The 23,113-nt window shown below is 34.9% G+C and overlaps 1 protein-coding gene across 3 annotated transcripts in view; it reads left to right on the top strand.

The window, feature by feature from the left end:
* Nucleotides 1-23,113, top strand: part of NECTIN3 (nectin cell adhesion molecule 3) — a 135,271-nt gene that overhangs the window by 35,343 nt on the left and 76,815 nt on the right. For all 3 annotated transcript variants that reach the window (XM_035000208.1, XM_035000207.1, XM_035000206.1), the window contains exons 2-4: nucleotides 6,767-7,108; nucleotides 14,216-14,512; nucleotides 17,290-17,407. In XM_035000208.1, the coding sequence (XP_034856099.1) occupies nucleotides 6,767-7,108; nucleotides 14,216-14,512; nucleotides 17,290-17,407 (757 nt within the window). The remainder of the gene's footprint in view (nucleotides 1-6,766; nucleotides 7,109-14,215; nucleotides 14,513-17,289; nucleotides 17,408-23,113) is intronic.

The following is a 23,113-nucleotide window of genomic DNA, read 5'->3' as shown; positions in this document are numbered from 1 at the left end:
TCACTCTCTCTTTCAAGGTGCTTGCTTCACTAACAGTGCAGGATTCTTCTTTCTTCCCTGACTAGTCTTTGTCATCTTTTTTTGAATTCTACTCAACTTCCAAATGTTTGAATGCACCATGGATGCTTGGTCTGAATGCTGTTATAATACTTTGTAGGTGGTTTCATTCAGTCTCATGACTTTATATACCTTTTATGTGATGATTGGTCTAAATTTATATCTTCAGTCTGTCACTTTCTCCAGAAAGTTATATTCTTATATCTTATAACAGCGTATTCTTATATAGCCAGCTGCTTATTCAACAGTACGCATTTGGTTGTGAAATAGGCAAGTCCAAAACTACTTCTGAATTCCTGTCTACCTCTAACCCTTAAAAATGTTCCGCTTGTTAGTTCTCATTTTGGTAAATGGCCAACTCTTTTCGTTTCACTTGCTCATGTCAAAAACTTTGGACTAATTTTGGCTTCTCTATTTCTCTCAGACCCAGTTTTTTTGTTCCACCAGCAATCCTGTTTTGTTTTGCTGTTTTTTTTGTTGTTGTTTTACAATACAGTATATCCAGAATCTGACTACTGCTTACCACTACCACTTTGATTATCCTGATTCAAATCCCATCTTCTCTCTCCTGCATCAAAAAAAAGCTATGCTAGTGCCCTTAAAAAAGCTACGGTGGTACCCTAAACCAATCACTGTTACCTCCATAGTTCTTACTATCTGATATCTTTTTATTTTAATTCTTTCTCTCCGATTAGAATGTAAACTGCATAAAGACAGGGGCAGCTGTTCAGTACTATACCCAGTACTTAGAACAGTACCTGGTACAAAAGTGTGTACCTAATTCATACTGATAAATGAATGGTCTTGGGTTTTCTCCATCATTTTTAGTATGTAATCCAGTTTCTTCTTTAGGCTGTAGGACCTCCTGTGATCTCAGAGTTAATTTTTCTAATTTAAACATGACAAGAAGTTAGAGATTCTCTCATATTCTAATAGTATTTGAGTTTGCCATTATAGTTAGTCCTTACATTATATTATTTAATTCACTTGGCTTGACTCTTTGCTTATTTCTGTTTTGAGTGTTGTTTGGGGATGTTGTTGAAAAGACTTTTTAAAATTTTTAAAGCTCATGTGACTTAAACACTTAAAACAATTCAAATTAATTATTGAATGTGCTAGTGATAAATCTGATTCATCTAAAATTTAAGTATGCCGAAATTGAGAATACCTAGACACTGTGATTTTGCTCGTTTCTTGAAAATGTATACTACTACAGTTGTTGCTTTAAAAATTAGTCTAAATTTGAGGAGTCTGAAAGGGTCCATACCTTAGAGATTTTTGGAGGTTTTATTTGTATTTGGACATAGAGTACAGTAAAGTTTGATTTGTAGAATATTTGCATATACCTATTTTGTAGATCGTAACATTTGAAAGATCCTGGGACCTAAAATGTCCAAGATGCCTGCCGTTTCCATAGTTTGAAAATGAGATATGGTTAAAAAATAATAACAAAGTACCAAAAAAGGTAGTATTAAAGATAGATTTGTGATAACTTCTATTACTTTTTGGTTCATTGTTGGTAGTGGGAGAGGTAGGAAAGTGAACTGTTGTCACTTTATACTTGCATTTCAGACACTTCAATGTGATCTCTAATATGAATGTCAATCATTTTGTTTTTGTTTTTAAATAACCCATAGAAGTTATCATACACGAATCATTACATTTTATTTTTCTGTCACAATTCCTTTTGAATATTTTCAAATGATTTGTGTTCTCTGTACGCTCTAAAACCTGACTGACTGTTCAAATATACATGAAAAATCCAGACAGTTTTATTTTCATGGTTCTAGTGTTTTCATGGGAGCTACAAGTAGGAAGAAAACACTCATTTCTCTCTCTTTCTCTCTGAAAGGATGATAAGGTCAATTAATTAGTTAATGGTACAAATGGAATGTTTTTCTTTGGCCTCTAGAGTGTATAGTAGCCAGGAACACCTTCTGACAATGTCAGGTAGGGTCTTGCCAGATATGAAAAGTTCAAGTCTTTGCTGTTCCTTAGCCTCTTTATATTCTAGACTTATATCACTCTTAATGAAGTACTTGCTTCAGGGGTGCATGGGTGGCTCAGTCGTTAAGCGTCTGCCTTCGGTTCAGGTCATGATCCCAGGGTCCTGGGATGAAGTCCCGCATCGGGCTCCCTGCTCCGCGGGAAGCCTGCTTCTCCCTCTCCCACTCCCCCTGCTTGTGTTCCTGCTCTCGCTATCTCTCTCTCTCTGTCAAATAAATAAATAAAATCTTAAAAAAAAAAAAACAAAACTTCAAATAATTTAGGTCTTTAGAAACTAACATTTATGTTTCTCCAGGATACACTTCTGCTCTCCTGTCAAACTCCACTTAATATGGGGAAGTGGGGGAAAGGGGTAGTCTCAGTGTTTGGGAGACCTTGAGGCATTCGAATAGTGACTTTGGTCTAAGAACCATGGTGGAGAATCTGTTTCTCCACAGTTTTAAGATTCCATGGGGGAAAATCTTACTTAGAAGTGGTTTTTAACTTTTGGGTTTTGTCTAGGATTGGAAATGTATTATACACTTGTTTACAGGCAACAGAAACTCACTTTGGCTGACTAAAACACAAAAAGGGAGATACATTATTAGAAGCTCATGGAATCTAAGGGAGAGCCAAATTATCAAAACTTGCTCAGAGCTTTAAGGATTGAAACAACAGAAAATTGTGCCAAAGTTTACTTTTGCAAAAACTACCCAGAATAATTTTGTAGAAAAATTGGAAAGTAAAAATTACTCATTATCTCCTAGATATTAAAACAAAAGATGAAAAAGTAAAACCTGATAGTTATGTTAATACTTATGAGTAAAATTAAACACTTACTAAAAAATAGCCATTTGTAGTTTTTTTAATCTACTCAAGCTCTTTACTAGGGGGTCAGTTTTCCTGGTCAAATCTATCAACCCTTTTCTAGGTGGTTTTTCTATCTTTTCTTTTATGCTGAGAGTGGCTTTCCCTATTTAAATATTGTAGAGTGTATTTAATTTTTTTTTTTAAGATTTTATTTATTTATTTGAGAGGGAGAATGAGAGACAGAGAGCATGAGAGGGAGGAGGGTCAGAGGGAGAAGCAGACTCCCTGCCGAGCAGAGAGCCCTATGCGGGACTCGATCCCGGACTCCAGGATCATGACCCGAGCCGAAGGCAGTCGCTTAACCAACTGAGCCACCCAGGCGCCCTGTAGAGTGTATTTAAATAATGTAAATATGTTTTTGAGTCAGTGGATTCATTTTTTCTTTTTCCTTTCTCCCAATACTTCCCCCTTCAGTAATGGTGGCTCACTAGGCCATACTTCTTACCAGTTGTAAGGAGTTAGGATTTAGCACTATCCCTCCCAGGTTATTTTGATACTTAATGTCTTAGATCAGATTGCTGTAACAAAGCACTATGGACTGGGTGGCTTAAACAACAGATACTTATTTCGCACAGTTTTGGAGGCTGAGCAGTCCAAGATCAAGGTGTGAGCAGATTCAGTTCCGGGTGAGGACCCGCTTCTTGACTTGTAGATAGCCACCTTCTTGCTTTGTCCTCACATGGTAGAAAGAGAGAGAGCTTGTCTTTCTTCCTTTTCTCATATGAACACTAATGTCACCATAGGGGCTCTACCCTCATGACCTCATAAACCTGATTACCACACAAGGGCCCCATCTATAGACATTATCACTTTAGAGATTAGGGCTGTAATATAAAAATTTGGGGAAGTGCAAATACTCAGTCCATAACACCTTATCCTATCTCTTTTCCATTTCTACCTGAGACGGATTTAATTCTGTTTATTTTTATTTTTAATTTGCTTTTATTATGAACATTACTTATAAATGATTTTGACATCAAAGAGGAACACAAAGTAAAAACTGAAAGTTCTTTCCTTAATCCTCAGTATCGCACTCTCTAGGAGTAACTAACGTTATTTGCCAGAATATACAAAGTTATTGTCAGTATATGTGCAGGCATATGTGCCTGTTTTTTACATTTTGATCTTCAGTCCTTGTGTGTGTGTGTGTGCGTGTGTGCGCACACGCGCGCACGCTTAGTGTGGAGCGGGGATCTATTTCCAAGTATTTAGCTCTTGTCCTTTCAGCATCTTGACTAATTTGCTATTTCCCCACTCATACAAAATACTTTGTTGTATATCAATATTTGTGTGTGTGTGTGTGTGTGTGTATAGGTCAGTTTGTGTACTTTAAATTGTTTTCAGATACTAATAGTAAGCTTTTTATTATTTTTATTTTAGCATTTCCCCTCCCTCCTACTGGGCCATTGTTGTTTTTGAAATATTTCTTAGCTGTTGTCACTAGTCTAGTTTCAAGAATTTTTATCAGAGATTTCACTGCAGTTGCTTTGAAATTTGTGTGATATGGGGCGATATGATGTCTAAATAGTATTAAGTTTTCCTATAGGAAAATGACATATCTTACATTTATTCAAGTCAGTTGCTCAGGTTTATAGTTCTTTACAACTTTATTCATGGGCATTTGAAATATTAATGTTTTACAAATATTGTCTTCTCTATAATAAATTTGTAAAGGTTATCACCTATCCTAACATGCTGATTATATATTTTGGATATATTTTGCATGTTTTATATGCACCCATATTATTTGTTCTAATAGCCCTTTACTTGGCCTTTTTAGATTTTTCAGGTAATAGGTTTTTCAAATAATAATTCTGTCTGTTCCTTTCTAATGCTTTACCTTCCCTGTTTCTTTCTTTCTTTCTTTCTTTTTTTTTTTACCTCATTGCACTGGAATTTCCATTGTCAGTTGAACAGTGATAATGATACTGCACCATTTTGTCTTGATCTTTTTTTAATAGCAATGCCCCCTTTTTCTATTTTAGTGTTGTGGTGATGGCCACTGATTTGAAAATAATCTACTTTATTATTAAGAATCCTTCTTTTCTCAGTTGTTAGAGTTTTCTAAAAAATCAGATAATGAATGCTAAACTTTATAAAATGCCTTTTCAGCATCAAATGAGAAAGTCAATGTGAGCTTTCAGTGTGATAAATAGTTTAAAAATATCCTTACAATCTTGGAATATCCTACTTTGTCATTGTGTCTTTTTCTTTAAACACAAAGCTGGGTATTATTTCATAATATGTGAAAATTTTAATATTCATAAATTGTCCTTTGTATATTTTTGGTTTAGTACTAGGCTTATGATAGCTTGCTAAAATACATTACAGTACTTATAAAATGTATATGTCTTGGATTAATTTTAAAAGCTTAGTAATTATCTACACTTGAAAGCATGATAGAACACAATGGTAAATTTTGAGGACTTGATACTTTTTTGGGACAATGGTTAAAAAAACCTTTTTCTTCCATAACTGTTAAGTATAGTCAGTGTGAATTGTCTATCCTTTTTTGTTTTGTTTTGTTTTTATGGTAATTTATTTTTTTATTTTTATTTTTTTTATTGTGTTATCCTTTTTTGTAATACATCTTCAGTCATTTCCTAGATGGTACAGTTTGCTCTCTTGTTTGTTTACTTACTATTTTTTAATTCATTTACAATTTGGATGGTATAGTTTGTCTATTTCTTTATATTTTACTTATACATTTATGGTTTTTTTCTCCCAAAAAGGGCTGGTGGAAATAATAATTTGTAAAGTTTTTGTTGTTGTTTAGATCTCCTTGAACATGTTTAAACACATTTTTCTTGGTTATTTTTAAAGTGATACCCTCTACATTTTTGTATTTAAGAATATTAATAAGACATAACTTTAAATTTCAAAGATGATATTTATACAATGTATTGTTTTTACAGTTTCCATGTTTGAGTGTTTATATTGATTTACTTCTGAATTTGAATATTTATTTTGTCAGGAGACATGTGAGTCATACACTCTCCAAGGGCTTATATATATGTTCCAATATACTTGTCACTGAGCAGCATCTTGCTTGACTTTAGTATTCATAAATATTAGTCTTATTTGTCCTAAAATAATTTAGATTTGACCCAAGGAAGTCAGTATTACAGGGGAGAAGTTTGATGTCATTTCATTTTAACTTTTGCTTGTGGGATTTTTTTCTTCATCCACGAAATAGGGTAAAAAAAATTGATTTCACATTTACATAAATGTTTTTTAAATTAATGCTTTCTGGTAGTTGGTCTGTCTTAAATGAAGTTTTTTATAGAGCTTCTTGATAGAGGAACCCTCCAGAAGATACTTTAGTATTATATTTGGTTTGACAGATCCTTCATGTATTAGTGATCTACTGTGAAGTAATAAATTACCCTAAAGTTCAGTGGCTTTAAAACGACATGCATTTATTATCCCTCTTTGTGTCAGAAATTCATGCATGGCTCAGCTGGTTTCTTTGCCTAAGAGTCTTTCACAAGACTGCAGTCAAGGTGTCAGGGCTGGGATCTCATCTGGAGGCTTGACTGGGGAATAATCTCCTTCCAAGCTTATTCTTGGTCCAATCTAGTGCTTTTTCCACTGCGACACATATTGGCAGGTATTTGATTTATCTGAGAGTCACTCTTTGGGTCTAACATTCAGCCCTGGGAACATCTGCCTCTTTTGAGTCCTTCCTATTATTTAGTCATAAATGTATGTGTGTATGTGAATGTGCATGGACACGCAGGTGAGCACCTATAGAAGGGCTTGTGGGAGGGACAGAGGGAAAGAAGAAGGGAGGGAGAATGATATATGTTAGTATAACTTCTTTCTATTTTAACAACTATTTTTTCCCCCATAGGTGCCTTAGCTGGGCCAATTATTGTGGAGCCACATGTCACAGCAGTATGGGGAAAGAATGTTTCACTGAAGTGTTTAATTGAAGTAAATGAAACTATAACACAAATTTCATGGGAGAAGATCCATGGCAAAAGTTCACAGACTGTTGCAGTTCATCATCCTCAGTATGGATTCTCTGTTCAAGGAGAGTATCAGGGAAGAGTCTTATTTAAAAACTATTCACTTAATGATGCGACAATTACTCTACATAACATAGGATTCTCTGATTCTGGAAAATACATATGCAAAGCTGTTACATTCCCGCTTGGAAATGCTCAGTCCTCTACGACTGTAACTGTATTAGGTAGGTATGCTTGAATTGTATATTTTGGTGGTAGTGGCAAGGATTATAGGAAAAGTTTTTTCAAGATTTTAAAGTAATTGGATATATATAAATCTAGATTTGAAATAATTCAAATGTGATTTTTCAAGTTTTGTCTTAAAATTCTGTGATTCTCGGCTGTCTCAATTTAAACAAAATTTTGTATCTACCTACCTATCTATATAATGCTATGTGGTTCTTAGTTATTTTAGTTTCTTCATGAAATACTGTTTTTTATTTATAATACTAAGTGCTCAGTGTTTTTGAGATTTTCAGTATTCTTTCTCAAAATTCCAAACCTTCCTTTTTAAATAACCTTTTCCATTTATTTAAATGAGTTGTTTTAGAGCCATTGATAAACTTCATGTTTGTTTCTGAAATGAAATTTTATTTCTGCTACTGTGCATTTCATAGCTGTTTAAATCTTGGGCCATTGCTCATAATGAGTAATCTTCTGCTTTTTCCTATCTGATAACAGTTAGAATTTATGGTGGAATTTAAAATGAGCTTATCAGCATTAAGATAGCCACTTGCAGTGAAAGGTATACCAATTTGGAAATACTGGCTTGTACTTTTAGAATAATAGAGTAAGGATTAATAGCAACCTTAGCCATTTCCACTCACAGTAGGACTCCTTTAATGGGCACTCTGCTCTGCATCTACCTGTTTGTCTGTTGGGGACTTGGTTGGATCTGCTGATAGCTCCCCTCCCTAACCCTCCTTCACTCTCCTCCTGGGAGTTACACTCCAGTAAAAAGCCCTTTGTGCTCCTCACTTGGTCTTAGTTTCTGCTTCCCGAGCAGTGAACAAGTTCACAGCCCCTAAGATTTAAAGGCATCATTTCAGGGTCTCTGACATGCAGGAGAGCCGTTTCGTCCAGCTCTGTCAGATATTTTTTCATGTTGAAAGATACTATTTAGAAATAAAATTAAATATTTGAGGACTTCATATGTTTATGACACTGCCCGAACAGCTGTGGGAAAATATAACTCATGTTTATGAAATTGATACTTTTGAGAAACATTTTGATGAGAAGGCAAGGCATAAAATAAATATCTGAAAAATCAAGTGCAGGCCATCAGGGTAAAAAAGGTCACAAAAGAAGTTCATTGGCTAGAAAATAATAGTTTGTGTGTAGAAGAGGGAACCCATGGGAATAAAGGCTTTTTTTGCCATAAATTTTAGTAATTCCCCCTAAATTAATACAGTACTCAGTGGTTTAAAACTTAAGACTGTTTATAGTACAAGACTACTCATGATTTTACCCATGCCTACGTCTCTAGCTTCATGTATTTCATCTCTTGCTCCACTTTTCCTAATAACACAAATTTAATAATCATGATGAACTATTTGTAGTTCTGGTAATACCTGTTTATGTTTTACATGTGTTTTTCTTTCTTCTTGGATTGCTTTCTTTTTCTTCCTGTCTCTCTTCCTACATTCTTGTATTTAACTGCTATTTATCAAACCACAGCCTTTTAGAAGCCATTGTTGAAATATATACCCACTTGCAGTTTGATGTTTGTTTTTTTTTTTCTTTTTTCTTTTTTGGCTCTTTTGCCATTGTATCTTGAACTTAGCTATTGCTGCAGTTACCATACTGTTTGTTGTGTGTTTTCTCCATTATAAACACATGGTGGACTGCAACTCTGTACTTCAAAATTTAACTGTATCTCTCTCAGGCCTACAAGAGTTCCTAGTATTTAGCAGTCATACACCATTTAAGTGTTATTTAAGTAGGGTGTAGGAATGGATTGGTGAAACTTAGTAGTCTACAAAAGTCCTTGAATTTTGGGTAGGTTTGGGGTAAGCAAAAGGGAAGTAAGTATAGGGAGAATAAATGAGCCAGTGCAGGGAGGCAGAAAACAACATACATTAGGGCAGAGTTCTTTTTAGCGTCAGCATTGTTGACATTTTGGGCTGGAATTCTTTGTTGTAGTGAGCTGTCATGTCCATTGTAGACTGTTTGGTAGCATCCATGACCTCTACCCACCAGATGCTAGTAGCAGTTATGACAGCTTAGAATGTCTCCAGACATTGCCAAGTGTCCTCTGGAAGAGGAGGGGAGAGATCGCTCATTGTTGAGAACCCTCATTAATGGAACCACTGAATAATTTGTTGATTGTTCAGAGGATTTATATAAAGTACCAGAATTGAAGGCTAGAAAGGTTGAATAGGACTGCATTAAAGTAACTTGAATGTTATGATAGGGAATTTGAGCTTTGTATTACTAAGAAATGCCAAGTTGGTGTAAGGTGTAAGGTAAGGTCTTTTACCCTCAGACTTTTGCTATGTGAAGTGTGGTTGCTGAACCAGCAGCATTGGCAGCACTTGGGAGTTTGTTAGAAATACAGAATTTCAGGCTCCTCCCAAACTTACTGAATGATAAGTCTACATTTTAGCAGGATTTCTAAGTGAGTTGTATGCAGAATAAAGTTTGAGAAACACTGCTTTGATCACCTTCTCACCTTGCTTGGAGGGATATTTAAGTCGTAGTAGATGAGATTCAGGGAGTAATGTGATAAAAGTTGTGATTTATGAAGATTAGTCTGGTGTTTTTGATGGATTGAAATGAAGTCCTAAAATCATAATCCCTCAGTCATGTGGCCATGAAAGCTTGAAATTAATTTTCTGATTTCCGCCACTTAAGGGAAGAAGGGAGCTATTACAAAGGAATAGCTGTCAAGACTTCGTAACTGATTGGATACAAGAAACAAAGGAGGTTTGAACATAAACAGGTTTTGAACCTTGGTGATTGAGTAAATTGTGTTATTAATTCCCATGGACGTGTCTGAATGAAAACCAGGTGTTGGGACTGGGAGGCTAAGATTGGGAGGCATTTGCTTTATTGAGTTTGAGGATATATAGGTAGACAACACCAGGCAGGTGGTTAGAAACTGTGGAGTCAGGCCTTGTATCAAAATTGAAGAAAATTAGAGATCATGTAGATAGTAGTGTGTATCAGATAAAAATTTCTAAGGGAGATGCAAACGGTAATTGAAGGCCCAGAACCCAGTATTTATTAGTGCAAAGGTTAGAAGAAATAGAGATGAAGAGCTCAACGAGAGCTTTGAGAAAAACTCAGGCAAAATAATACGACTTGTAACAGGAGAAGATAAAAGTTTTAAGATTATTCTAGCCGTTTTTTTTCCACAGTGAGTATTAAGCCTTATAGAACATGATTTGAATAACCATTTTTTCAGTTTTCCTAAGAATGGTGCACAGCTCGTATTCTAAATGTACAGCCCAGATGACAATTCATTACTTAGAACAGGTACCTTAAGGCATTAGTACTTAATTCTTTTGGAACTGAATGTGAAGAACTGTGTCAAAGTTTGAATTTCTACCAAATTAGTCAAAGAGAATGGCAAACAAAAATATTAAGCCTGTAGATTACATGGTAACATTAGAGTTTCAGTGGAGTGGTATTAATAGAAACCAAATTAAGGGAATGTGATATAACAAAAAAGCTTTGGGAAAATTTAGCAACAAATGCCCCACAGTAGAACAGTTGTTTTGCAATTGCTTACTTCTCTTGATGGGATACTTTATAGTTGTTAAAATTATGGTTAAGAGAAGTGTTGCTGCCTGAGGAGAAGACCCAAAAAATTGTAGATATGCCAAGAAAATGATAATAACTGCATTAGGATATTGTCATTGTGGGTAATTTTTCCCCATTTTCCCAATTTTTAGAAATACTGCTTTTGCAGTAAAAATATAGACTTCCACTATATGTTGGCTAACTGAACATAATTTAAAAAAAATAGACTTCCCTTGCTGTGGATGATCGAATACAGGGACTGGATTTACCCTCTCTCTAAGAACAAGAAACCAGGCAAATAAGAAACAGTTTTTAGTCATGGGACAATAAGCAGTGTAGGATTATGATCCCTGAAAGAAGGAAAACAAACAAGGTGAGTCGCTATAATGTTCTAGCTTCCTCCTTAGGCAATTTCCAGGCTCAGTGACAAGGATTTGAAGCAGAGAATGATGGTGTCAGGGAGTAAAAGAGACATACTGGAATTCAGGGAGGACAGGTGATTAGAATTCGTGGAGCAGAAATACTGGAAAGCAGAGAGCATCAGAGAGTGTGTGTTTTAGAGATCTACAGAAGGGCCCTCTGAAGTCTTTGGGTTAGTACTGATCTGTGTCCATGGGAGAGGAAACTTTTGAGGCTTGGGGAAAGAACCAGCAGAAAGCATTAGATCTAAGTAACAATCCTGGTGTTCACACAGGGCTGGGAAAACCATGTTCCCTCCATTCAAGTACACGGCACTGGTAGCATCTTAAGAGGAAGCAACAGCAAAACTGCTAGACAGGGAAGGTTATAGAGAAGTTAACTAAAATACTGAAATATATGAGAAAAGTAACTTTAGAAAGCAAATAAAGTCTACAACCAGATTGATTCCCTCCAGAAGAAACAAATAACGTAACTTAAAATTGACTTTAAAAGTTTCTATTAATGATGGCATAAGTTGTTCAGACCAACTCTCCCATGGGAGTGAAATATAAAATACCATCGAAAGCTTCAAGGAAGTAAGAACATAGTGAGAAATACAAGTAGATCAAAATCTAGGAGTAGGTAAAAACAGAAATAAGCCTAGCACTGAAAGTTGCATTCAACCTGAGGACTTTTGATAATTGAGAAGAAACACCTGAGATGCTAAGCTGCGATTTTGAAAGCCTTGAGAAGACAGAGACAAATTTCTAAGTGTAGTTCTGCTCAAGATGGGGGATGTCTAATAACTCTTCTCTTATTCACCTGGTATCCAAAGGCTTACATTTTCGGAATAGTAGGAAACTAGAAATAAACCAGTCTTCTTATAGACTTACAGGTTTATAATGACCTAAGTGGTTTGATCTTAAATTCAGGAGATCCTGGACTGGTTAGTGATTTCAGGAGTTTGGCAGAAGAAAACTCAGATCTTTTCTAGAGGAAAAGTATCTTTATTCTAGACCTCACATTATTTCTACCTTAGTTATTCAAACACAGGCATATAGTCTCCTTGAATCGGCAGGTATACAAGTAAAGAAGACCTCACAAGGAGCAGCCAGCACAAATAAGACAACAGGAACAGACATGCAAAGATATAGGATGTTGGAATTATCAGATACAGACTATTAAACAGCATCATTTAACATTTGAAGAGATAAGTCAATCTATAGAATTTCTGCAGGAAACTATAAAAAAATCACATAGTAATTGGCCTTAAAGTAGCGAAGTAATTTTTAGTGTATAAAAGCAGTTAACAATAAAAGAAATTAAAAACTGATCAATTTTAGTACATTTGAATTAAAAACTTCTGCTCATCAAAACACACCATTGGGCAAAAAGATAAGCCCTAAACTGGTAGAGAGGATATTTTTACCACATGTCATTTAAAAAAGGGCTCTCCTTCCAAATCAATAAAAAAAAGCAGTTGGCTTTAATAGGCATTTTGCAGAAGAAATTCCAAATGGCCTAAACATGGAAAGACCTTTAACCTCATTCATAATATGAGAAATTAAAAAATACAGTCTCGACAATACGCCATTATATATAAGGTGGACAGACATTGAGAAGTCAGACAGTATCAACTGTGGTGAGTGTCTGAACTGATAGGATCTCTAAGATTGGGAGTAAATTGTTACTTTGGAAAGCTTTTTGGCATTATCTCGTAAAGTTGAAATTAAAGAGTAGTAGCAATTCCACTCCAAGGGACAAACTAGAGAAACACCTGTACAAATATACCACGATACACCAATGAGAACGTTTCTTGTAAAATTGTTTATACTCAACAGGAAATAGCACCAATGTCCAATGGTAAATAAACTGTATAGCAGTTGATAATTTATAGAATTGCGTGGAAATTTAAATGATTTAAAAATTAAAAGTAAAAAGAACCCCGAATTCCAAAATAATAAATTAAGTCTGATTATTCTCAAATAAATTAATCTCAGGAGCACAAAGTTGAGTCAAAGAAAAATGCATATAGTTCAATACCATTCATGTAAAGTTCAGAAACAGGTAAAATGCCATTGTTGTTTAGCTTCGTAGTTGTTGCTTGTAGACCTGTCATGGAAAGTAAGCAAAAATTTATTTCCAAAGTCAGTATAATGATTTCAAACTAGGGCAGGTAGGTGTTAAGATCAAGAAGCATGTTGAGTGACCTGGAAGGTACTAATGTTTTTCATTAAGATGTGTGTTGTTTACAATATAAAGTATTCATTACATGTGTTGTATGTACTTTCCCCTTTGTTATTTTACAGTAATACATCTTATACAATACATAAGGAAATACATAAGGAAAATATTAGTATCTCGAGTAGATTATGAAACATAAATAGTTAGACACAAATCAAGAACAGATGGCATTGAAAACCGTTTGGAAATTTTGGAAGTAAATAAGTTATTGAGATAAAAACTTAATATACAGAATAAACTGTAGGCTTGAGACAATTTATGAGGTGAGACTGAGGAATTTATGTAGAAAGAAGCACATGAAATTTGCTGGAAAATAGGAAGAGATAGGTAGGATATATGGAAAGTAGATTGAAAGGTCTAAACATTAAGGTTACTTTCACTTGCTAAGGACCTTTCTTATACTAGAATAAGATAATGGGATACACATTCTAATAAATGTAACTATTATTGACATTACATTTTAACAGTGTAGGTTCCATACTGGTAACTTAATTTATATTTTCTATAAGCATTTTTGCTGCAAAATGAAGCACTGTGTCTTAAAACTACATCTTTTCCCCTTTCAGAGTAATATTTAAAATCTCATAATGAAAATTATCCAATTTACAGGAATTTTTCATATACTAACTTTGGGGCAAACTCATTGGTCCCTATAAAGAAAAATCGTATCTCTCCTAGGGAGAACCTTCTTTAAGGGTTTCAAGTCTTGCTGAGCTTCTTGTTTGTCTTGGCTCATGATCTTCTCTTCCAAGAATCCAGCTGATGTTGGCATTACTTAAAAGCGTATGTGTAGATTTTATATGCATTTGCCTCTAAGTTTATGAAATATGGCTAGATACGGCTTGGAAAGATGTAAATATATTCTTCTTTGAAATGTGACTAATTATTTTTTAAAATTTGAACAGTTGAGCCCACTGTGAGCCTGATAAAAGGGCCAGATTCTTTAATTGATGGAGGAAATGAAACGGTAGCAGCCATCTGTATCGCAGCCACTGGAAAACCAGTTGCACATATTGACTGGGAAGGTGATCTTGGTGAAATGGAATCCACTACAACTTCTTTTCCAAATGAAACGGCAACAGTTGTCAGCCAGTACAAGCTGTTTCCAACCAGATTTGCTAGAGGAAGGCGGATTACCTGTGTTGTAAAACATCCAGCCTTGGAAAAGGACATCCGATATTCTTTCATATTAGATATACAGTGTAAGTAAACAATAACATTTGCTTTTTAAACATGTCATGCATTTTATTTTAACTTTCTCCCTGTGACTAATTCTATGTCAGACTTGTTAGTTTGAATATTTAATATTCAGATATTCTTACATCTTTTCCTTATTGACCTTTTTTTTCTTAATTTTTAAAAATACCTTCATGGAAATTTCGTTTAACCAGAACATTTTTATTAGTTTGTAAAGATGGACAGTGACTTTAAAGTCGCTCTCCAACCTAAAATTATTTAGCCTTCTCCTTTTTAGATCTTAAAAATAGGCTGGACCTAAGCAAATTGTGGAAATTTATACCTCAAAATGTGCAATACTTAGAGATAAACAACTACTTTGCCAGTTCGATTAATTTAACTATTACTCAGTTTTATTCATGCTACCCATGATGTTTTCAGCAAGAATCTTTTACTGCCTAGATGCATATTAATTAGTTTGAAAATCTTTTGTTTTTCCAGGACTATTTCTCATCTGATTTTACTGTTCATGTTGTAAGATTCTCATATAGTAAGACAGTATTTTAAAGACATCATTGGGATAATAACCATTGTAGATAAGGTTCAAAGCTTGGCCTGTCTCCTATTTTTATTTTTTTGTTAAGGGATGCTCCCTTGTGTGTAAAGTTTGTATGTGTATATACGTATGTGTATATACTTTTTCCTATACGTTAGCTCAGTTGTTGACACATTCTTTGTGTTGCATTTAAAAATTTTGAGCAGAAGAAAAAGTGATAATGCACGTAACTTAAAACAAGGATAATGAAAATTAATAGGTTTTTAAAAGGAGGCGTTACAGTTTTTGTTCTTAGTGTTTTATTTTTTGATATGACATACATGGAATTTTAAATTGCACATATTCGTTACACTTGATGTAATGGTTTCTAAAGCTAATTCTAAGACTCTTTTTCAACATTTATAGGGTTGAACTTGGGAAGTTATCTTGCATGAATGTTACTACCATTTTATTCTTGAGTGCAGATACCTTCTTTTCACTTCTCTGGAGAATCCAATTAAAATTTCTCTTTTTCCTTTTCCTACCTTACTTTCACAGACTCTTAACTTTTTCCTTTTTCTTGTAAAATTCAGATCCCAATTGTAAGTACTATTAATATTTTTCTTAAATATAATGTCCTTCCTTGTATCTAGTAATTGACTGAAATTTTCTTCATTTGTATTATGTACATTATGCTTTTTTGGTTGTTGTTTGCTTGAATGCAATCCTAAATATATAAAAATATTTCTTTTAATGTAAGACTTATATAATTATGGCTTAGATTTATTGCCTTGCTCCTAAAATATTCTTAGAGTACTCATGATTTTTTTCCTCTTTTTAATTGGGAGCTATAAAACATGTGAATAAAGTTTAAGGAGATAAAATCTTATATCCAAAGTTCAGATCTCAAAATTTAGAGGTTTTCTTTGGGGATACCTTACCTTAATACCTATTCCCTCCTCCTATTAAAAGAAATTAAACTCACAGATCTCTCTACTGTTCTTTCAGCAACATTTTTTAGTACCAATTGTAAGTTACAAAAATGTTAATTCTTGTCATTTATGAGGCAGGCATTTCTTTCTTAAAATTACTAAGGTAATTAATTGTACTTTAGTTTAATTTAGTTTAATTTTTTACTACTCTTTTTTGTAAACATTGCTTGATAATAGATCAAGCTTACCTGACAGAATTGAACTGACCTGGTCTCTAACTTCCCATCTGATCCTGTACTCTTTATCTAGTTTACTGTGTAACTCACAGGAGGGTCCCTGTACTATGCATAAGTGACGTTTCCTTAGGGAAGCTTTCATGACCTTCCTCAGCCTCATCCCCAGTCTAAATTAGGTTCTTCTTCTCTATATCATCCTGTTCTTTTCCTTCTTGCTCTCATAACAGGTTTTAGTTTAATACTTTTAAAATATTCTCTTCCTTATTAAAAACTATGGGAAAATAAATTTTATGAATACAGAGTCTGTATTTATACCAAATGCCTAAAACAGTGCCTGCCACTTATTAGGAGTTAAACAATATGATGTTAATGAATGATTCGTATTGGATTGTATGGTTTAAATGCATAAATTTATATTGCTGGTAAATATGGATAATTGCTTATTTAACTAACTATATTGCACATATACCAAAAGACGTTTGGGTGCATTGAATGGTTAAAATTTAATGTTTTAGAACAGTTGAGGCCACAGATAACTTACTTTAGTTGTAATTATAGCCTTACAAAGTTTGTGTCACATCTCTCCTTACCCATAGAATATTAATTAATTGTAATACAGGGAATCTAATCTCTGTAATTGACTTTGTATCTCTCAGGAGATACTTTCTTTCCGATTAAACATTTCTTTGAAGACAGTTTTATATGGTGACTTGGAACTTAAATGCCATGTCTCATCAAATTAAATAGTATAATGTATTTCCTTTGTTCATAAATCTACACTTCTCATAATAGGACTCTTATATGTTGTTCTTGGTGATTATATGTTTGTGAATATCCTTATATTCAGTGTCCATAATAACTAGAACTGTACTTGGTATAGTTACCTAGTGTTTGGGTACTCATTGTCCATTCATGCACTTATTCTTTCAGTCAACTAATATTTATTAACTACTGTCTTCCACAATAGTTATGTATATTGACAGAAGGAAAAATGATTTCTGTTCTTCTGAAGTTTAGTCATTATGTTAATGCTTTGTCATTACATGTTGCATTTATCATTAACAAAAGATAATTTGTACTGTTATGCATTTATTCTATAGATGCTCCAGAAGTTTCGGTAACAGGCTATGATGGGAATTGGTTTGTAGGAAGAAAAGGTGTTAATCTCAAGTGTAATGCTGATGCAAATCCACCACCCTTCAAATCTGTGTGGAGCAGGTAATAATATCACATACTTCTAAAGGGAAATTATTTAGTGAAAAGCATTCTTTTTTTTAAATTTAATTCAATTATGTTATGTTAATCACCATACAATACATCATTAGTTTTTGATGTAGTGATCCACGATTCATTGTTTGCGTATAACATCCAGTGCTCCATGTAGTACATGCCCTCCTTAATACCCATCACCAGGCTAGCCCATCCCTTAACCCCCTCCCCTCTAAAACCCTCAGTTTGTTTCTCAGAGTCCATAGTCTCTCATGGTTCGTCTCCCCCTCCAGTTTCCTCCCCCCCTTCATTTTTCCCTTCCTTCTCCTAATGTCCTCCATGCTATTCCTTATTTCCACAAATAAGGGAAACCATATAATTGACTTTCTCTGCTTGACTTATTTCACTTAGCATAATCTCCTCCAGTCCCATCCATGTTGATGTAAAAGTTGGGGATTCATCCTTTCTGATGGCGGAGTAATTTTCCATTGTATATATGGACCACATCTTCTTTATCCATTCATCTCTTGAGGAGCATGTGGACTCTTTCCACTGTTTGGCTATTGCGGACATTGCTGCTATGAACATTGGGGTGCATATGGCCCTTCTTTTCACTACATCTGTGGCTTTGTGGTAAATACCCAGTAGTGGAATTGCTGGGTCATAGGGTAGCTCTATTTTTAATTTTTTGAGGAACCTCCACACTGTTTTCCGAAGTGTCTGTACCAACTTGCATTCCCACCAACAGTGTAAGAGGGTTCCCCTTTCTCCACAACCTCTCCAACATCTGTTGTTTCTTGCCTTGCCAGTTTTTGCCATTCTAATTGATGTAAGGTGGTATCTCAGTGTGGTTTTGATTTGAATTTCCCTGATGGCTAATGATGATGAACATTTTTTCATGTGTCTGTTAGCTATTTGTAGGTCTTTGGAGAAGTGTCTGTTCATGTCTTCTGCCCATTTTTTGACTTGATTATTTGTTTTTTGGGTGTTGAGTTTGAGAAGTTCTTTATAGATCTTGGAAATCAGCGCTTTGTCTGTATTGTCATTTGCAAATATCTTCTCCCATTCTGTGGGTTGCCTCTTTGTTTTGTTGACTGTTTCCTTTGCTGTGCAGAAGCTTTTTATCTTGATGAAGTCCCAAAAGTTCATTTTTGCTTTTGTTTCACTAGCCTTTGGAGATGTATCTTGGAAGAAGTTGCTGTGGGCGATGTCAAAGAGGTTATTGCCTATGTTCTCCTCTAGGATTTTGATGGTTTCCTGTCTCATATTGAGGTCTTTCATCCATTTTGAGTTTATCTTTGTGTATGGTGTTAGAGAATGGTCGAGTTTCATTCTTCTGCATGTGGCTGTCCAATTTTCCCAGCACCATTTATTGAAGAGACTGTCTTTTTTCCATTGCATATTTTTTCCTGCTTTGTTGAAGATTATTTGACCATAGAGTTGAGGGTCCATATCTGGGTCTCTATTCTGTTCCATTGGTCTTTGTGTCTGTTTTTGTGCCAGTATCATGCTGTCTTGGTGATCACTGCTTTGTAATAATAGCTTGAAATCTGACATCGTGATGCCCCCAGCTTTGTTTTTGTTTTTCCACATTTCCTTGGCGATTTGGGGGCTTTTCTGATTCCATACAAATTTTAGGATTGTTTGTTCCAGCGCTTTGAAAAATGTCATTGGAATTTTGATTGGGATGGCGTTGAAGGTATAGACTGCTCTGGGCAGCATAGACATTTTAACAGTGTTTATTCTTCCGATCCATGGGCATGGAATGTTTTTCCATCTTTTTGTGTCGTCTTCATTTTGTTTCATGAGTGTTCTGTAGTTCCTAGAGTATATAGATCCTTTACCTCTTTGGTTAGGTTTATTCCGAGGTATCTTATGGTTTTTGGTGCTATTGTAAATGGAATCGTTTCTCTAATTTCTCTTTCTGCAGTTGCATTGTTAATGTATAAGAAAGCAGCTGATTTCTGTGTATTGATTTTGAATCCTGCCACATTACTGAATTGCTGTATGAGTTCTAGTAATTTGGGGGTGGAGTCTTGGATTTTCCACATAAAGTATCATGTCATCTGCGAAGAGAGAGAGTTTGACTTCTTCTTTGCCAATTTGAATACCTTTTATTTCTTTTTGTTGTCTGATTGCTGTTGCTAGCTAGGACTTCTAGTACTATGTTGAACAGTAGTGGTGAGAGTGGGCATCCTTGTCGTGTTCCTGATCTTAAGGGAAAGGCTCTCAGCTTTTCCCCATTGAGGAGGATACTTGCTGTGGGATTTTCATAGATGGATTTTATGAACTTGAGGAATGTTCCCTCTATCCCTATACTCTGAAGAGTTTTAATCAGGAAAGGATGATGTATTTTGTCAAATGCTTTTTCCGTATCAGTTGAGAGGACCATATGGTTCTTCTCTCTCCTCTTACTGTGTTCTATCACATTGATTTGCGAATGTTGAACCACCCTTGTATCCCAGAGATAAATCCCACTTGGTCATGGTGGATGATCCTTTTAATGTATTATTGGATCCTATTAGCTAGGATTTTGTTGAGGATTTTGGAATCCATATTCATCAGGGATATTGGTCTGAAATTCTCCTTTTTGATGGGGTCTTTGCCTGGTTTGGGGATTAAGGTAATGCTGGCCTCATAGAATAAGTCTGGAGGCTTTCCTTCTGTTTCTGTTTTTTGAAACAGCTTCAGGAGGATAGGTATTATGTCTTCTTTGAATATTTGGTAGAATTCCCCAGGGAATCCATCAGGCCCCGGACTCTTGTTTTTTGGGAGGTTTTTGATCACTGCTTCAATCTCGTTACTGGTTATTGGCCTATTCAGCTTGTCAATTTCCTCCTTTTTTAGTCTTGGTAGTTTATAGGTTTCCAGTAAGGCATCCATTTCTTCCAGGTTGCTTAATTTATTGGCATATAGTTGTTGATAATAATTTCTAATAATTGTTTCTATTTTCTTGGTGTTAGTCATGATCTCTCCCCTTTCATTCATAATTTTATTAATTTGGGTCCTGTCTCTTTTCTTTTGGCTAAGTCTGGCCAGTGGTTTATCAGTCTTATTAATTCTTTCAAAGAACCAGCTTCTGGTTTCGTTGATCTGCCTCCCTATGACAGGTAAATATTATTTACTGCCAGTAGTATACTGGAATTCTGTTTTCTTTTGTCTAAGATCTTTGTTTTCCCTGAGCCTAATAATTCTTAGCCTCAAAGAATATCCTTAATTCTCTTTATCTGTAAAATTTCAAACTGTTATACTAAGGTTTTCATTTGTATTTCTTAGTATTTGGGGCCCGCCTTTAGTCTTGAGGCTTGTATCTATCAACTATGTATAATTTTGTCATTTTTTTAATCATTTCCCCTCTTTTTTTAATTTGCTTTTACTAGACCTCCTATTTATTGTGTACTAAACATGCTTTCTTATTTTTCAGTTTTTTGTTTTGTTTTGTTTTTTCTAGGAAATTTCCTTGACTTTTTTCCCCATTGACTTAATTGATTTAAAACATTTTTGGGGCATGCATATTTTTAATTTCTTTTTTTTTCTTTTTTTAAGATTTATTTATGGGGGGGGGGGGAGGGGCCAAGGGGGAGGGAGAGAGAGAGAGAGAATCCTCAGGCAGACTCCCGCAGAGCCCAGTCCCAGGACACGAACATCATGGCCTGGGTCAAAATCAAGAGTTGGCAACTTAACTGATTGAGCCACCCAGGAGCCCCCATACTTTTAATTTCTAAGAGCATTTTCTTATTTCTCTTTCATTTCATTGCATTTTTTCTTATTTTATGGATGTAATGTTTTGTTTCTTCCTAGGAACACAATACTAAAGTTATTTCCTCTTCAGAGAGTTTTTACTGCTTCTTATTGTCTCTTCTTTTCTTCCTTTGTTTTTTTGTTTGGTTTTTCATTTTGTAGATATTCCTTAATTTTCTCAGTTGTCCAGTCATTTCACAGTGATGCATTAAAATATTAAAATGTATTAAAATTCTTAGTGGAAACTCTGTCTTTATAGTGGGGACTACTCATTAGTAGATACCATTTAGAATTATCAGGTAGAGAGTTATTTCCCTGGGGAAGCTTCAGATGTCACTCAGGAAGAGTGGAAGTCCTCTTTGGTGGCCATTCAGTTTATTTATTGAATTAACCTTCATTCTTTTTAAAACATAAATGCCTAGTATTTGTACAAAGTTGAGAGGAGTCTATTTTTTCAACTTTCAGCTAATGTCCATAATTCTAGCCCTCTGCTTCACTCTGGTCTTCTGTAGTAGTACAGTGAGTCAGACTCCAAATCTTGGGTTCCTTGGACCAGATTGGCTGCTTTCCCATTCATACGCCTCTTGGAAGCACTTCTTCAGCCCAACGTGGAGCTTTTCATCCTTGGCACTGTTGACATGTTGAGCTGGATAAACCTTTGTTTGGGGGAGGCAATCCTATGAATTGCAGGATGTTTAGCAGCATCCCTGGCCTCATACCCCATTGTGAAAACCAAAAATGTCTCCAGACTTGCAAGTTGTCTCCTGGAGACAAAATCACTCTTGACTGAGAAACAGTGGCTCATAGCATATATTGTTTCCTCAGTCTGTTTTCTGTCTTCTAAAAGTTTGTTGAAACATCTTATCTGATGAATTCTGCCTCCTGTTCTCTTTCTCCTAGTGGGTTTTTAATAGCTTTTAATTCCTTTACTCTTGTTTTAGGTGGGATTTTGTGGGAGTAAGGAAACAGTGTATTTGGTCAATCTGTTGTCTTTAAGCAAAAATGCAGTTTTTAAAGTAGAGAAGGTTTTTTTCATTTACATTTTCTTAAAAGTGGGAAGCAGTCATTGGTTAAGATGTGTGATATGTTATTTCTAAAAGTCATACAATTTCAAGTTCCCTTCCTAGTATCTGTACTTGGAAATGTCTTTTTGAATAAGACATCTAACCTCTCTAATCCTTTGTTTCCTCACTGATAATAGTAAATTATAGAGTTGTAAGGGTAGAGACAATGAATATAAACCAGGTAACATAGGTAAAAGAGTATAGAAGGTGCTTAGCATGTCATTTGCTGTGAGTTTAATGTGATATTTAGATTTTTTTTTTTAACTGTGGCTTGTTTGAATAAGCAACTTTAAAGGATTATAAGCCATTTTTATATTTCTCAGAATTAAAGGGATTAGAATTTGGGCCTCAAAATGTAGAGAGATAATTGGTATTTATATACTCCATATTCATTCTCATCCTCCTAGAAGTTCATCTTTTGAAAGTCGGTGCTTGTACAAATGTTCTTATCAAAGTTTTTTAGAAGGTTGGGTGTTTTTGTTTTTTAAACCATGTAAGAATATTACCTTTTTCTTCAATGTAAAATGAAGTTCCTGCACTGTAAAAGATTTTATTGACTGTTCTTCCACCTATGACCTTTGGATTTGCAGAACAAAATCATTCCTCCTATTGTCCAGTGTTGGTTTTGTTTCTTTCTACCTTTTTATTATTTTTTGTTCTTATTCTCTTCATAATTAGTTGTCAGTCTTCTGTGTACTTAGATCATTGAAAGCAAATACAGTATCTTATTTACTTCTGTATCTCAGCAACACCAGCAGAGCAGAGTATGGTTAATATTAAGCTCCTGGCAATTAAATAATGGATGGCTGAGTGAATGAATAAATGAACCATTTGAAAATCTGCTTAGCTCAAACTGTAATAGTTGAGTGCCTGGTTTACTTGACTTTTTGTTCCCCTAAAAAATAATGGG

Source organism: Mirounga leonina, unplaced genomic scaffold, assembly GCF_011800145.1.
Source record: "Mirounga leonina isolate KUSES-001 unplaced genomic scaffold, KU_Mleo_1.0 Mir_115, whole genome shotgun sequence".
Classification (NCBI taxonomy): domain Eukaryota; kingdom Metazoa; phylum Chordata; class Mammalia; order Carnivora; family Phocidae; genus Mirounga; species Mirounga leonina.
This window is presented reverse-complemented; position numbering and strand designations above follow the sequence as displayed.